The following is a 16,449-nucleotide window of genomic DNA, read 5'->3' as shown; positions in this document are numbered from 1 at the left end:
TGGTATATTCTTGGATAAAACCTTTTAAACTAATAATAATAACCAGACCTCCTCTTCCTCTTCTTACTTTTCTTTCTCTTTGTCTTCCTTCTCCCCTTTCTCCTTTGCTTCCTTGAAATGGAAGTTTCTGGATATGGCACGTGATGCAGATTCACACGGTGTTTCACTAAGGAAAGTTCTGGTGAAGGACATGTGATATTGGAGAGAGTAAAATAGTACACAATGGACAGTGGCAGCATACTTGCCTAGGTAGCTTTGCAATATTTTGTTGGTCTTTCATCTTCATCTTTGCTGATGTTCAATTCAAGGAGAAATGCAAGACAGAGACATTCTCCTGGCATCCCGGCTGGTCCTGGATGTTCCTGCTGACTCATGCTCATTTGGTTAAGGACTGGAAGTTTCTGCTAGATTGTGCCCTCACTTCTGATTCCTGTTTGCTATCCTGATATTACTGAACTGGACTGCTAGTATCTTGAAAACAGAGGTTGTAATCTCCTCAAGGAACTACTTCTAAACAGGTCTACACTACTTTGTACTATTTACCACCTTTCACCTATGTTAGCATTTTATATAAGCTCTGCCCTACAGTTACCTGGCAACAGCCAGGAATGTCTAACTCACTATAAAAAGGACAGCTTGTCCCCTCCTCTCTCTTACTCTTGTTCTTGCCTTCCTGCTTTGCTCTCTCCCATTCCTTTAAACACTTTCCACGTGTGCATGGACAGCATCTATTTCTCTTCTCTTCTCTTCTCTTCTCTTCTCTTCTCTTCTCTTCTCTTCTCTCCTCTCCTCTCCTCTCCTCTCCTCTTCTCTTCTCTTCTTTTCTCTTCCCTCCCTTCCCCTCTCCTTCTCTGTACACCTCTGCCTTGCTCTTCCTCTACTACCCTGTCAACTCTCTTCACCATGACCTAAATAAACTCTATTCTATACTATACTAGCATGCGGCTGGTCTCAAAGGGAGAATGCATCAGCATAGGCCAACCCAGGCACCCCTTGCCCCATACCTAACCACACAACCACCAAAACATATTCACCCTCTCTTTATCTTTATAAACTCATCAACTCCTACCATTGGACAGTGAGCTAGAAGATAAATTGATGCATTTGAGAATACTTATAAAAAGTAGGTTTTAAAAAAATTCTAACCCTACACTTCCTCTTCTTTTTCCTCTCCCTTTTCTTCTTCCTCATTTTTCTCTTTCTCCCCCTACTTTCTTGCCTATCACTACCTTCTTTTCCTTCTCTCTATTGCGGTCTGAGAATAAAATTCAACTATAGCATCTTATGTGTCATCTTTTGCTTTTCTTCAAATTTAGGCTGGTTCATCCCATGCACTCCTCAGTTTTTATTATGCATTTCAAATTAAATGAATAACTCTTTACAGCCAATTCATAATTAGTACACCATGAAAAAGAAAGATCATACATACACACACATAAACACAAAGAGAGTCAGAAAAAGCATACTAGGAGTATAGGTAACTTGTACCTAATGTGTAGACAACTGTATAGACACCAACTTCCATGAGCTATGGCAAACCACAGTCCATCCTGAAGCTTAACTCTGTGGTTGGGATGAACTAACCAATAGCCTAGGGTGCTATCATGGTACCAGAAGATTCCAAAAGAAGTAGAACCATACTCATGTTCACAGGAGAGTGTTAATGTGAGATTGTACTCTAGGGATGTGTGTATGTTTCATACATTCACTTACTCAAAAAGTTAATACATATGGTAGAAATTCTAACTTCATAGCATACTTCAATTTGGATATATTAAGAAGTTTTGTCCTGGCACAATATGAAAATATGTGCTAACACCACTATATGTGGTTATCATCATTATTTCTTGTATGATATAATTTTGTCCTTTCTCTAACCATTTATATTCTCCACATCTACCCTTTTGTCCCAAAGTTTGATTAACATCTTTATTGAGTGCTCATAATTAATAGTGTCATCCTTACAGCCTACAAACTACAGATAGCTTGAAAACCGAGAAACATGGCCTTCTTTGTAAATTCTACTTTATTGAAGGTATCAACAGCAATGATACACAGAGAATAGTAAACTATTACCCTAGGTGGTCATTTGAGTATTTATGTGAAGTCAGCAGACAATGACTTGTAAGAATGCATGGGGTTTAAAACTAATAGCAATACTTTTGAGAAAGAAAAGTAATGATAACTAAGTAAAATTTCATTTGTGATACTGCAGTACTTTTAGGCCAAGTAAAATATTCCAGGTCTTACCAATTCTAAGTGCAAATATCATAGTTCAGTAGTTAGTCATGATAAAAAGATTTGATGTCTCTCAATGAAAGCATGACAAATACATAGGCAGATACTTGCAGTCAAACATTGACCTGAGAACAGGTTCCCCATTGGAGGAGTTAGAGAAAGAACTGAAGGAGATGAAGGGGTTTTCATTAGAAGAACCACAATACCAATCAAACAGAGCCCCCAAGGACTAAACCACCATCCAAAGAGTACACATGGACAGACCCCATGGCTCTAACTGCATATGTAGCAGAGGATGGCCTTGTTGGGCACTAATAGGAGGAGAAGTCCTTAGTTCTGCCAAGGCTTTATGGCCCAGCATAGCGGAATGTCCGGGTGGAGAAGCAGGAAGATTTGGGAGCGTGGGTGTGAGAAACACCCTCATATAAGAAGGGGGAGAGGGGGCAGGATAGGGAGTTTATAGACAGGAAAGTAGATATGTATATTAGAAATATAAATTAAAAAATCCAATAAAATATAAAGAAAAATCAGACTCTCAAAAGTGAGTTCCTGGGCCACAGCATTATGGTTCCCACATTATACTTCTCTTGAAGATTTGGACAGTGCTCATCTATAACCACTATCAGTATTTATGCTTTACCAGCTTCCACTAACAAAGCACAGCAGATAAGATTAAAAAATGAACATGGCAAGTATCCTTCTGTAATTCAGATCTCTTGTTATCTTCTACACTTAATTGATTTCAGAATGATCAATAAATAAATAATTACTACAACACAATAAAGAACAAGTAAATGAGTTTAGACTTCAGTGGCAAGTTGACACTGGCTCAGAATAGTAATTATGGCTAATAATTGTGTAGTGGGAGGAAGGTTAGACTGAAGCTTCCCACGTATACATCTTTGCACAGTACTACAGAACATGAATTGTCCCTCTATGCAAGTCTGGTCTTATGGTTTCATGCCACAAACACTCACCATTTCTGGAAAGTAAGATAGCCAGAAAGTTCTGAGAAGAGAAATTGAGGTAGAGTAAGATGGTGGGGGCTTGTGTTGTCAAGAAATTCAGCATGATGGTTTCCTTGGATGGAGCATTATCTGCGTAGATAGGTGAAGATAAGAGACTTGTGTTCTTAATCACCAGGTAAGGTTCTTGAAACATGTATGTTACAGAGGTGCCAGAATTAAAAAGAGCTGAAATTTCTGCAAAACAGAAGACAACAGAGCATGCTGTCAAATGTTTAGTCAATTACTCTGAGTAGCTGTACTGCCTGTTCATTGATTCAACTGTATCTAGCACGCAGTTAGGGATGTTAAAAATACAATATCTGTGTCTTGATGATTTTAGAGAGGCTCAAATCTATTCTTGTGTGGATGTGCACCTAAGAAGATGTGGATTTGGGTTGATATTGAAAAGTTGAATGTATATCCTTATCATTCTCTGCTTTGTTTTTTGAGACACTGAACCTGGAAGTCATGGCTGCTCATTGAGTTCAGGGCTCCTCCTATCTTACCTCATCTAATGACACATCTAGTTTTCTAAGAGAATGCTAAGGATCCACACTAGACTCTCATGTTTGTGTAGCAAGCAATTTACTGACAACACCATTTTCCAAGCCCATTGTAGCCATTCTTGTCAATTTCATTATGGTTAGGAGATTAATCATAATTCTTAACTTTATCTTTGTAATACTATGATATTCAGCGAGATTGTCTTTATATAGCACTGAAGAGCATCACCAAGCATGTTTGAATTTGTGAAGCTTCTGTGTTACAAGACCTTATTATTTAGGGATTGGGAGACAGCTCAGTTGGTCATACATTTGATGCAAACTGTGTGGTATTGAATTTACATCTTCAGCATCAGCATTAAGTAACAGGTGTGGTGCTGTGCATATCTAACTCTAGACCTGGGGAAACAAAGACAGGAAGATGTCATTGGATAGTCTAGCAAATAGTGAGTGTTAAAATTTGAAGAGGAATACATCTGTTATTGACCCCTGGCCACGAAATGCTTGTGTATGCCCACATGAATACACACATACACATGTGTGCCTGCACGCGCGCGCGCACACACACACACACACACACACACACACACACACACAAACACACACACACAAAGAGAAAGAAAGAGAGAGAGGGGGAGAGAGAGAGAGAGAGAGAGAGAGAGAGAGAGAGAGAGAGAGAGAGAGGCAGCCAATACATAAAAAATAATTTAACTTAAGTCCCTCTGAGTAGCCTTCATGAAATATGTGTTATGATTGATGGTATTTTCCACAATATGTTGAAGTACTTATTCTGCCACGGTTCAGGCTCCCCATGAACTAAGAGAAAGACATTATTTTATGGAGAGGTGCTTCTCTACCTTCTTTTACATTCAACTCTGTGGTCCTTTGATACAATTTCTAATTGATGTATTGCAACTAGAAACGTTAGTATGTCAGTAAACATAAGTAGATGATCTACTTCTAGTCTTCAGCTGATCATTCAGCCTGGATGATGTGCACATTTTCATTTAATTCTGAACACAACTGTTCTGCTAGTTATCACAAAACCCAAATGCATGTATTTGGTTATGTTGATGAACTAAACAGAGTCTAAATGTAGGAAAACTTCTGAGACTACAAAGTATCAGCATTGCTTGAGGGCATGGAGAATTTGGTTTGATAATGCCATGTAGGTACTACTTTGCCACACATAGGAGAAATAGTGTGGATTGCCCGACATCATAGTTATTGCTTTCATCATGTCATGTGGGTAGTTGATCATTACATTCAATAGTGTTGGTATGGATAACCTCAGGGCACAGGATCATTGGTCATGTTGTTTGTATGCTATGGAACCACACACATAGGGTTATGTAAGTCCATCTCACCTTTCTGGCAGAAAGGTCCTTCATTTGGTGAGTTGGTGCAGTCACAGGAATAGCCACTTTGTTTCTCCACACACTTGCCCCCATTGTGGCAGTTGCTGCCATAGCTACTGCAGTGACCTAGACAGCCAGGTGTGACTCCAGACATTAACTTTGCCCTCTCTATCAGGTCTGTGTTCTGCCCATTCAAGTGTAAAGAGCGCATGCATCCAAGAAAGCCTTTCTGTCTTGATGATGTTCCTCCTAATGGTGAAAAATAAGAGAGGAAAACATGAAAGATGTCAGAGCTGTAATGCATAGATGTAACTGGTAAATCACAAATCTATAACTGCCCCATTTCCCAAAATTCAGGTTAAATTCTGCTATGGACTCTCTCTGTGGACAGGGTAAGAGTGTATGCTATGGTAACAACTCGTTGTCTTCTCTTTGTAGCTGCCAAAAAGGGATTCCACCCTAATACTCCCCAGACATTAGAGAGCCTTAAGTTAATCTAGAAGCTGATGATAATCTAGAGCATGTAGAGTAGAACATATATTGTAGGACTTATCCCTGTCTCCTTGAAAATCTATAATAACCAGATGATTCTGTTTTTTCCCTTGGATGTATGAGCTCTTCATGCTCATTGCTGGGCCCATCTGTGATATTGATGGTATTACTCTCCCAGGGAAACTCATTTGAAGGACAATTTCACATCAGCTTCATTCTGTCTACCTGTAATATTTTATTACATGAGAGCAACATCATTATGGTAACAGCTGTGTTGTTATTGTTGTTCTGCTGAACTTTTCTGTAAGTTACCAGTGAAACAAAGTGTGTTAAAAAAAATTTAAGTCAGGGGCAGAAATTTGGATGTGATTCAGTTGGTAGAATGTTTGCCTGGCATGCATGAAACCCTGAATTCAAATCACAGTACGATTGAATAAACTATGCATGGTAGCACACATAAATAATCTCAGTACTGAGGATGAAAGGTCAGGAGGAGCAGAAGTTGACTGCTATCTTTGGCCAGCTGGGGATACATGAGACTTGTTTCAAAGAAAAATTGTATCAGAGGGGGAGATAGTGAGAAGGAAACATAGCTCTTTTAAAAGTCCTTAAGCATGACTATTTACATAACCATGATATTAGCACATGAATAAAATATGGAGTTTTATGTGACCTACAGTGTCTTTTGCCAGAAATAAAAGAGTCAGATTAGGTACACCACAAAGAAAAAACTGCAACATATCCCCTTATGCTTATGCAGTACAGGACTATGCACTGGAAGAGAGAAAGGTGGGTATTGGTGTTCTGCTCCATGTTAGCCAATGGTTAGCCATTGAGAAATGAATTGTATAAATTTAAGCTATTTCATCTATCATTCAATGTATTTATAGTAATGCTTACTGCTCATTATAGAATACAGATTTTGTTCAGTTATTGTTGTGCTCTGAACCTTCTCTTGAGTCTTCACCTACTGTGGGCAATACTTAGAATTCTAGAACATCCCAGAAGAACAAGAGAGACCTGTTCTAGATTGAGAAAATAAATAATTAGTATCTAACACTTGAACTCAAGATTACATCATAAATGAGTGGGGAATCTTAAAACTACTTGCGTTCTGCAAAGTTTACAATTGGAAAAAAAAAGGAAGAGACTGAGAGGAAGAAAGAGAGGGACATATGGAGGAGCAGGAGAAAAGAATGAATGCAAAAGCAAAAACAGTTATTCCCTGTATCTATTGGATCTCTTAATTGAAACTCTTATCTAACACCCTATGCTACAATTCTATTAAATTTTGTTATACAATAGCAGTTCCCAATCTGTGGGTCATATCCTCTTTGGCAGTGATCCAACCCCTCCCAAGGTCACATATCAGATATCCCACATATCATATATTTACATTATGACTTTTTACAGTAGCAAAATTTCACTTATAAGGCAACACTGAATATAATGTTATAACATGAGGAACTATATTAAAGTGTCATAGCACTAGGAAGATGCTACACTAGTCTAGAAATGTCTAGATCTGTATGTATGGCTATCCAGCTATAATAGCCATTTTAAATTTGTGGTCATAGACAATAAATATATCAAGAAGGACAATAAAGCTGTAATATGAGATTTGGGAGATAGGTCAATTGATAAAATGCTTTACCTGGCAAGCATGAGGACCTGAGTTTGATCAAAAGACCAGTTGTAACCCTAGGTAGTATGGCGCATGTCTTTAATCACAGTGATATAAGATGTGAGGTAGAGACAGTCACATCTTTGGAAGCCCAAAAGACAGGTAGCCTACCCTATATGATAAAGTTACAGGACAGTAAGGAACATTGACTTAAGCAAATTATGGATGGTGTCTGATGACTGTTCTCAGATCTCTATAAGCAATACTATACCGGGCATGTGATCACGTGCATTCACATGTGCATTTAAGTAAAGAAACATGCACACACATCCACCCATACATACATAGGAAAGGAGGGTAAGTTAAAGGGATGGGAGAGAAATTCATAACATGAAAAATAATGGCAGTGTAGATGGTCAGAAATGGCATGATGATTAGAAATGTGCCTTCCTTAATCTATCACAGGTATGGTGGTTTCATCCCAGACTCAGGATTCAAAAGCCAGTTTGGTCTTTTTGCCTTATGCTTACATTTCAGGATATAAGATGTAGACTATTGCTTCAGTTCTCTAACTGCCTTACTGTTGCCATACTCCCTACCATGATCATCATGGACTCTAGCCATCCTCAGCTATTAGCAAAAAGTAAGCATTTTATTGGTCATGGTGTCTGATGTTCACTGTTTGAGTACAAATAACTAAAAATAAAAATGCTGAGGCACATGGCTAATCTCTTATTCTGAAATAATGAGAAGATTGAGATCGTTTCCAGTTCTAATATGCATGCCAAGAGGCCAAACCTCACTTGCACTGTCTTGTCTGTGTGAATTTCAGTGATTAATAATCCTTTAACCACAAGATAAATCAACGGTATGTACAAGCATATCTCAAAGAAAGGTTCATTATTTCTTTTCTGGAGGTTACATACAATAAAGAAGGGAGGATTTATAGAGTGTAAGACTTGCCTCTTTTTCTTACTCTTTATAGTGACTCCCCTCCATGGATTTCATTAATTTTCCTATGGATTGTTAGTCTAATTTCTCTCCAATCAGAGTTTGCAAATGTAAGATCTATTGCACATTTTCTTATGGGTGTCTTAGTCAGCAATTTTAGAAATGGACAAAGGATGGTTAGGGTAATTTCTCAGGTAAAAATGCACTTCTGAATGTAAAGACAAGGAAAACTCACTGTGACTTTTCCAAGACAAGAAGCTCATGTCCCTTCCACATACTGACAGAACAGGATAACATGAGATATTATGTAATACCTTGTACAGTAAACTACAGTTGTATTTTTACCTGTCTGTTTTATTTTTTCTAGGAAGAAAACTTTATAGAATAGATTAAATATCTTATAAAAATGTACAGCCTAGACTAAACATTAGATAATTTTAAGAGAATATATACAATCCAAGTAACATAAACATATGTACCAATCCATGTATATGAGCACAGAACAGAAGCACATGCACTAGAGTATACCTAATCACACATCTATACATATATTTATATGTACATTCATAGGCAATACAAGCAAGGATGTAGACATAGTACATGGTTGGAAGGACCACACAAATATATGTACACACATACAGGTACACAGAGAAAACACAAAAAATAATGCACATATATGTTAGCTGCACACATAGAAAGACATGTACACATAGTTTGGAAGACAAGGTATAAGAGTCAGCTTTCTTCTTCTCAAAATTGAACTCAGATTGTCAGGCTTGGCAGTAAATGCCTGTATTCATTGACCCAATTTTCAGATCCCCAGTTGTCAATTTTTTAAAAGAAAAATATATTGCAAAATTAAAATGTATCTTCCATTGATAAATCAGATGGCAGTGTGCCAGCTTTCTTCCTAGCTCCTTTCCAAACCCCTACCCAGATTTGCTGACTCTGAACATTCATATTTCTGTTGTTGATCTACTATATTTTCTGATTAGTTGTTTCGTATCTTGATATACATATAGTTGTTGAGTGGCTTTTTATTCCCAAATTATAAAATTTCTTCTCAGAAGTCTTATTAAAACCAATGACATTAACAGAATTTGCACTATAAACAAACTATTTTCAATGCCTTCCCGAAGGTTATGTAAGTAATACAGTTGTAGGGACAAAATTTATTTTAACTTCCAACTTCCACACTAAGATGCATGGAAGAGGCATGAGGAATGTAGCCTTTGGACGCCAACTTCTAAACCCAAGTGACCTGTCTGTGAGGCAACTATCTGAGCCACAGGTATTTCTATTGTCATGTCTCATCTATAGACCTATAGGAAACTGTAAACTCACTGTCCCAGTAAGGTAGACTTGAATGCAATTGCTTCTTTGGTTTGCAGGTTTTGCCTTGTCTAGTATGAACACATAGTTCTTTATATCTGCCAAGGAAAATTCACACAACAGTTTTCTATAGATTCAAAATAGTAAAAAGCATACTTAATACTTAGAGTAGTGTACAGTCATTCTTTAAAGTCTCAAAATTTATCTGCAAGTTTCTTAAGAATCAAAACAATCCCACTTCTACTACATATAACCATTTGAAACATGTTTGTGTTATAATATTCATTCTAAGTTCGTCTAGTTGATAATGGACAAGAAAGTGGTCTTGCTACCTTTCACTCCACACACTAGAAAAAGGTAATTTTAAAAAGCTCATCTTGACAATGGTTAAGAGTCAGACAAACTTTACAAGAGACCTGAGAATGAAATCATATCTGGTTATTGGCAATATGACAAAGAACTCATATTCCTGAATCTGTGAGCTGAGCTATTATACTAAATAATTGAGGTTAATACAAAAGCAATGAGAGTCTACTTTCCTTTGCTTCTCTCTTATATAGTTTCCTATTCTAAGAAATACACACCCATTCATTTATCCTTTTTGCTTCTGTCAACAGTCTTGTTGAGAGTAAAGACCACTGGTTGGATGATATATCTGGAAGCAATTTGGTACAGCATGTCTCATTTGGCCCTGGAATAGGGTGAGTTCATTTGAATGGTGTTTCTTTGGATTGAGTAGGAATTTCCTCCTTCATTTCAAGCCTGATTTTTCTTACCAGCTATTTAAGTTGATTAAAAATTAAGTGAGTTTTACAAGCATGTATATGGGACTGGAAGAGACATCTTGATGGTGTTGTAGACAAGTTAGTCTAAGGACCATGCCAACTTCTCTTATGCTTCTTTATCCAGTGAGTCCTACTGTGATTTAGAAATTACTGAGCTTTATTGAGTTTGTCTTGATGAAAGTGAAAAGGAAGGAAATGCTGTTGGAGGTCATTTTTGTGTACTGCTTTATGTCTCACTCTTTAGTGTTTAGTGACAGGTACATTTGCAAACGTTATCTGGCCAAATATACTTGAACTCACAGTATTTTCATTTTTGTTTAATTCATCTGAGTGATGAATCAATGAATGAACAAATGGATGTTATGCTAGTCATTTACATTATTTGTTTTCCAGGTGCTGTAATAAAATATCCCAAAAAAGAAACAGGGAAAAAAGGGATTATCTACTTTACAATCCTATGTAGAATTCATTATAGGATGAGGCTGGAACTTGAAGCAGTTACTCAGATCTATAGACAAGAAAAGAGAGAGAAAGAATGCCTTCAAGTTTACTCTCAGCACATCATCTCCTCTTTTATTTAGAGGAACCATCTGACAAATTATCATGGTCCTAGAGAATGGCCTTTATGTCTGTATCCCTGCACAAGTCCTGGAGTTTCTTTTGTCCTCTGGTTTCCAATAGCTCCCTTGCTGCTAGCATTGATTTGGCCAAATATGATTCTGATTTAAGAAACAATAGTACGATAATGATTTTTCTGTTGCTAAGTTTTATCTCATTGTCTCCTCCCTTTCTCTCACTTCTTCCTTCTTTCATTATCTCACTCCTTCCTCCTTCACTTTTCTTCTACATATGAATGTTCAGTAATTTATTTACTATATGAACTTCTTCATCCATAGGCACTAATTGTCCTAAAGAAGCTTATTATCTGTCACAGTCAATCTTAATTGTTAATTGACATATCTAGAATTTCATAGGTGACAAGCCTCTGGCATGTTTGTGAGGGAGTTACTAGATTGTGTTAATTGTGGTGAGAAGATCTACCCTAAATGTGGATGGTACCACTTCCATTACCTTCTTTCTAGGACTGAATAAAAACACACAAACACACACACACACACACACACACACACACACACACACAGAGAGAGAGAGAGAGAGAGAGAGAGAGAGAGAGAGAGAGAATGAATTAACATGCATCTTCCTCTGCTTCCTGACTAGGATTGTAATGTAACTGGCTGCCAAATGCACCTGCATAAAAAAGGAGGCCGATATCAGAAATAAGACAGTCTCATATTCATGAGTATTCACTGTGCTACTGTAGCATATCTGGGAGTGATGCCTTTCCCTTGCTGTTCTATGTACCCAGATATGAGGCATACAGGAAGTAAACCTTGAACTCCATTTCTATTCAAAGGCAAAGACAATCATTTCTTTATGCCAGATATTTTTCTACCGCTGTCTCATTCAGAATACTAACTCATTATATTACTTAACCCAAGATTAAGATCAGAAGTTCAGACCTCCAGCATTCACAAAGCTGTTGTGAGTTTTGCCATGGAAGCCACTTATAATCTTACCACTCCATCATGCTTCAAGGGACAAGCGGTTTTATACACCAGCCAAATCATGAGTTCAATAAGAGATGTTTACTCAGAAATGAATTACAAAATTATCAACAAATATTCTTGACATTCCTCTCTATCCTCTATATACATGCAAACATTCTCATGTGTAATACTTCACAGGTTTGCACATATTCATGCAAACATGCATTAAAACATATAAACCCACAACCCACCACACCCAAAACCTAAGAAAGCAGAAATAATGAAACTGATAACAGTTCCAGTGGTGAAATTATACCTTAGCTACATATTATACTTTAAAAGCTACATTTCATAAACTTTCTCGTATTCTGCTGTCAATGTATTGGACAACCTGTGTATATTAAAAATAACCCTAATATATCTTGGTGACAAAACGGTGTCAAGTTACATTATTGATTCTGGGAATCCATCAAGTAATGAGTCACTGATCAGAGCATTTCATGTTGTCACCTTGGAGAAGTAAAGCAGTACTAGGAGGTGCTCCATATTTTATAAAACACAGAGCCTGTGCATGGTCCACAGAAAGCACTAATGCTTACAGCACAGGTTGTCACCAAAATTGTGCAAGACACTCTACTTTGATTTAAAATTTTCTTCATGGCCAACTGTATCTTGATAGGCATATCCATCAGTACTTAAGCAATGCAAAACTCAATCTATTACAGTAAAGACATACACTCCAATAATGACATCCTTTCCTACCTATTAAAGATATGCATGTAGTGTCTCCACATTTCTAGGTGATATCAAACTCAGTTTTTCATTTGGGCTAATGGCTAATGTTGCTAATTGGAAAATATAGATTCATCTGTTAAAAGAGTCTCAATGAGGGGTTGTTTAGATTATGCTAACCTGTGGGCATGTACTGATTATGTTAATCCTTGTTGGAGGATCTAACATAAAAGTAGGTGACACTACTTTTTTTTGAGGGGGGAGTCCTAGACTACATAAAAGACAAGAAGGTGAGCTGAAGATAAACATACATGTATTCATTCTCTCTGTGTCCTTAACTGTAGAAATGAGGAGTTGCTTCAAGTCCCTACCTCTACTTTATCTAGTGATGGATTCTAACCTGGAACTGTGAACTGAATAGGCCCCTTCTTCCCTATTGGTTTTGTTGGGATATTTTATCACAGCAACTGGACTGGACACTAATGAAATTACTGAGCAAAACATTTATTGATTCAATCAGTGTTTCATTATTTTTTTAATCTCAGATGAATTAAACAAAAATGGAAATGTTGGGACTTCAATCGTCTCTGACCAGATGATATTTGCAAATGTACCTATTAGTAAATACTGAACAGTGATACATAAAACAAGAGATTAAGATGACCTTCAAAATGTTTTCTTTTCTTCTTTTTAGTTTCATCAAAATAAACTCAACAAAGCACAATAATTTCTAACATGGGACTCACTGGAGAATCAAGCATAACAGAAGTGGGCATGCTCCTTAGACTGACGTTTGGTACAACTCTATCAAGATGTCTCTTCCACTCCCATCCACCTTGCACAATTTATATGATTTCTGGTCAAGTTATGTATAAATATCTGCTGATAAAATTTGATACAAAACACTCTTGCCTCTTTTCACTTTTAATTTGCACAAAGTTCACATTTTTCTGTTTTTCTGATAGTTGAGTAGAAAACTAGTCCTTTAGATTCTTCTTCTGTCATAGCAACTCATAAATACTGCCTGATGATAAATTAGACTTTCACATGGAGTACAATTTATGAAAAGTTCAAAATATTTGAACTGATTTCACCAAAAATAAGCTATTAAATCTTAATAAATGTATACTTCCTCCAAAAAGTGATATGTGATTGTTTAAATAGAACTAAGGCAGCAAAATAAATGTAAAGTTTTTCAGTAGTATGTTATATTACCTATAGGAGTGATTATCTAAAGGACACACACTCATAAGAATGTTTTAAATCACTCAATCTTAATTTCTGTTGTGCATATACAACACAGTTAAGGAAGACACATGTACAGCAGGTCATGAAGTGAAAATCTGATGTTCCTATATTGTTGTATATCCTCTCATTTCGCAACTATGTTTTAAGTGATAATACTTGCAAATTCAAAAATTATAGTAGCCCACATGTTAAGGAAGCAAATAATAAATGTGCAAGAAATGGAGATGAAGTTGTATAGTTGGTGGTGAGCTATCCACTATTGGTCTTGGTAGAAAACACAGCTGAAAAAAGACATGTAGAATGGCTAATGGGTAATTTATTCATAGTTCTGTCTAAGCATGCAAATTCAAGTTTTAAACAGAGGCATGCACCCTTAGTTTTTAATAATATTGTGTTATAACATCATTTAAAACCCTAACTTGTATTTAAAGATCTACTTTAAGAGCTCTGTAAGTTGTATTTTCAAAATTTCTCTCTACTACATTTCAGCTCAAAGTTTGGACTTATTATCAGAACTGGAATAAAATATCTAAAAATACTCCCCCATCACACACACACACACACACACACACACACACACACACACACACACACACATATATATATATACATGTACACACATGAGCACCTACACATGAGCACCATGAAAAGCAGTGGCACTTCTTAGTTCTAACTTCCATCCTCACTACCCAACGTGTGCACAAATATAATTAACTTGTCTATTACCAGTGATGGATAAAATGAGGGAGGGAGGGGAGTGCAAGAGCTGGGGAAATAAAGGGACAAATTGAAACAACAATTTCTTAATTCTGGATCTATCTATTCTCAATACTAAGGATGGCCACCCTTCTAGAGAACTTACTGGTACTAGTGTGTACTGACTGAATGGAGTGCTGAAGACATCTCTTCAGAGAACTGGTTGCTTCTCTGTACAATATTCAATCTACCCCAGTGATGTGAACTCATAGAATATCAAAATACACCTAAATTTTTAAAAAGTGACAAAGATAGATATGTAGTGGTAGACCCTAGTTCTTACTGAAGTATAACAGCTATTAAGAGGCTTGGCCTGGTAGACAGTAGGTAGGTTATGGGTTTCCTGTGAAGGACCTTAGGGGCTTTCACCAGCCTTACACCCATTGCTTCAGGACAAGAATTAGGCCAAGTAACAGCTTCCTGCCTCAGGTCAAGGATAGGCCAAGTTCCATTCTCCACCCAAAGTTCTAGGGAGGAGCAGGGACATTTTTGAAAAATAGCAGAATGTACTGAGGGATAGTCACCTGACCCTCTGATCCCACATAGAATTCGAATGCATGTCATATGCTTGCTTGCCAATAGATCCAAAGGTAAATATGCTTAGCTAATAAGTTTAAACTGTAACCTTGCTGGTGTAAACTGTACTTCTAAAAAGTGTAAAAACAGCATGTTATAGCCATTCAGGGTTGCCTTCTAGTCACTTGCCACAAGGGGCTGATTGAGGGTTGATCCCGACATGCCAGAAAAAATAAACCTCTTGCCTTTGCATTGAATTTCTTTCTCCTGTCTTTCTTGAAGAGTAGGGGGTGTCCCGGTAGTTAAGACTCACTTTGAGCCTTACAGTAGCCCATTCGCTAGAATACTTGTATTCTACTCATAACGCTCTGGGATTGGTCACAAATACTGTATACACCAGACATGGTGGTGTACAATTGCAATCCCAGTATTCCTCTAATTGTTGTTAGCTCACATCTGCAAGCCTCTAACATGAATCACTAATTAAGAAAATGCTCTATAGACTTACCTACAGGACAAATATATAGAGGCATTTGCTTAACTGAGAGTCCCTCCTTCAAGTGTCTCTATTTTGGGTTATGATAACATAGAAACAGCCAGTACACTTCCCAATGTATACTACTGGACATTAGAGTTAACTGGATTAGTCAAACTATCTGATCACAATATTAAAAATAGTTATCACTAGTCAAGTATCACTAGGATAAGTGAAGAGCTCGAGTCTCAATGACTACACAGTAAACTTATTTTCTAATGATCCAAAACATAAAATTCTATTAATATCTGAAAACAATAAACATGAGCAGAAACGTTAACAAAATAGTCTGAGAGGGCCACTACATTTGAGTATGAGTAGCACAAAACTTGTTGTGAAGACTATAAAGCTACAATAAGATATATGTAATGAAAAATAGTTTCATATTTTGTTTACTTTTTGAAAAATACTAGGAATTGTCCTTAACCTAGAGCACAAAGCTATCTTGAAGGTATTTAGCATAAAGATAATATAAATGTCTCCTACCTACAAACAACTGGCTAGTCAAATGAAGTCGGAAATAGGCTTCCTCTGAGGCCTCTCTCATGCTCTGTGGAAGGTTGTCCACCTGAAGGGAGGTCTCCTTGAGGTTTCTCTCAGCCCGGATGTAATGCCATTGATTGTCATTCAGAGGATAAGGAGACTGGACGAGGAGCTCCACAGGGCCATTCCCAACATCAATGGTGAATGTGATCTCAGAAGGAGCTGCAGCAAAAGAAGAAAGAATGATAAAGGCCATTGTCAATGTGTTCTAGTCACAAGAATGTTCAGAATGTTTAGTGAAAAGATTTGTATGTCTCCATCAATGTGGAGAGGATGTTTCTA

The 16,449-nt window shown here is 37.1% G+C and overlaps 1 protein-coding gene across 1 annotated transcript in view; it reads right to left on the bottom strand.

The window, feature by feature from the left end:
- Positions 1 to 3,074: 3,074 nt before the first annotated feature.
- LOC116911686 (contactin-associated protein like 5-4-like) overlaps positions 3,075 to 16,449 on the bottom strand; it is a 48,966-nt gene continuing 35,591 nt past the window's right edge. Inside the window, exons 4-6 of the mRNA XM_032915641.1 lie at positions 16,111 to 16,329; positions 5,116 to 5,355; positions 3,075 to 3,440 (exon numbers count right to left, since the gene is read on the bottom strand). Of these exons, the coding sequence (XP_032771532.1) occupies positions 3,151 to 3,440; positions 5,116 to 5,355; positions 16,111 to 16,329 (749 nt within the window). The 3' untranslated portion in view covers positions 3,075 to 3,150. The remainder of the gene's footprint in view (positions 3,441 to 5,115; positions 5,356 to 16,110; positions 16,330 to 16,449) is intronic.

The sequence above is a fragment of the Rattus rattus genome, chromosome 10 (genome assembly GCF_011064425.1).
Source record: "Rattus rattus isolate New Zealand chromosome 10, Rrattus_CSIRO_v1, whole genome shotgun sequence".
Classification (NCBI taxonomy): Eukaryota; Metazoa; Chordata; class Mammalia; order Rodentia; family Muridae; genus Rattus; species Rattus rattus.
Note: the sequence above shows the minus strand (reverse complement) of the source record. Positions and strands in the feature narration are given on the sequence as shown.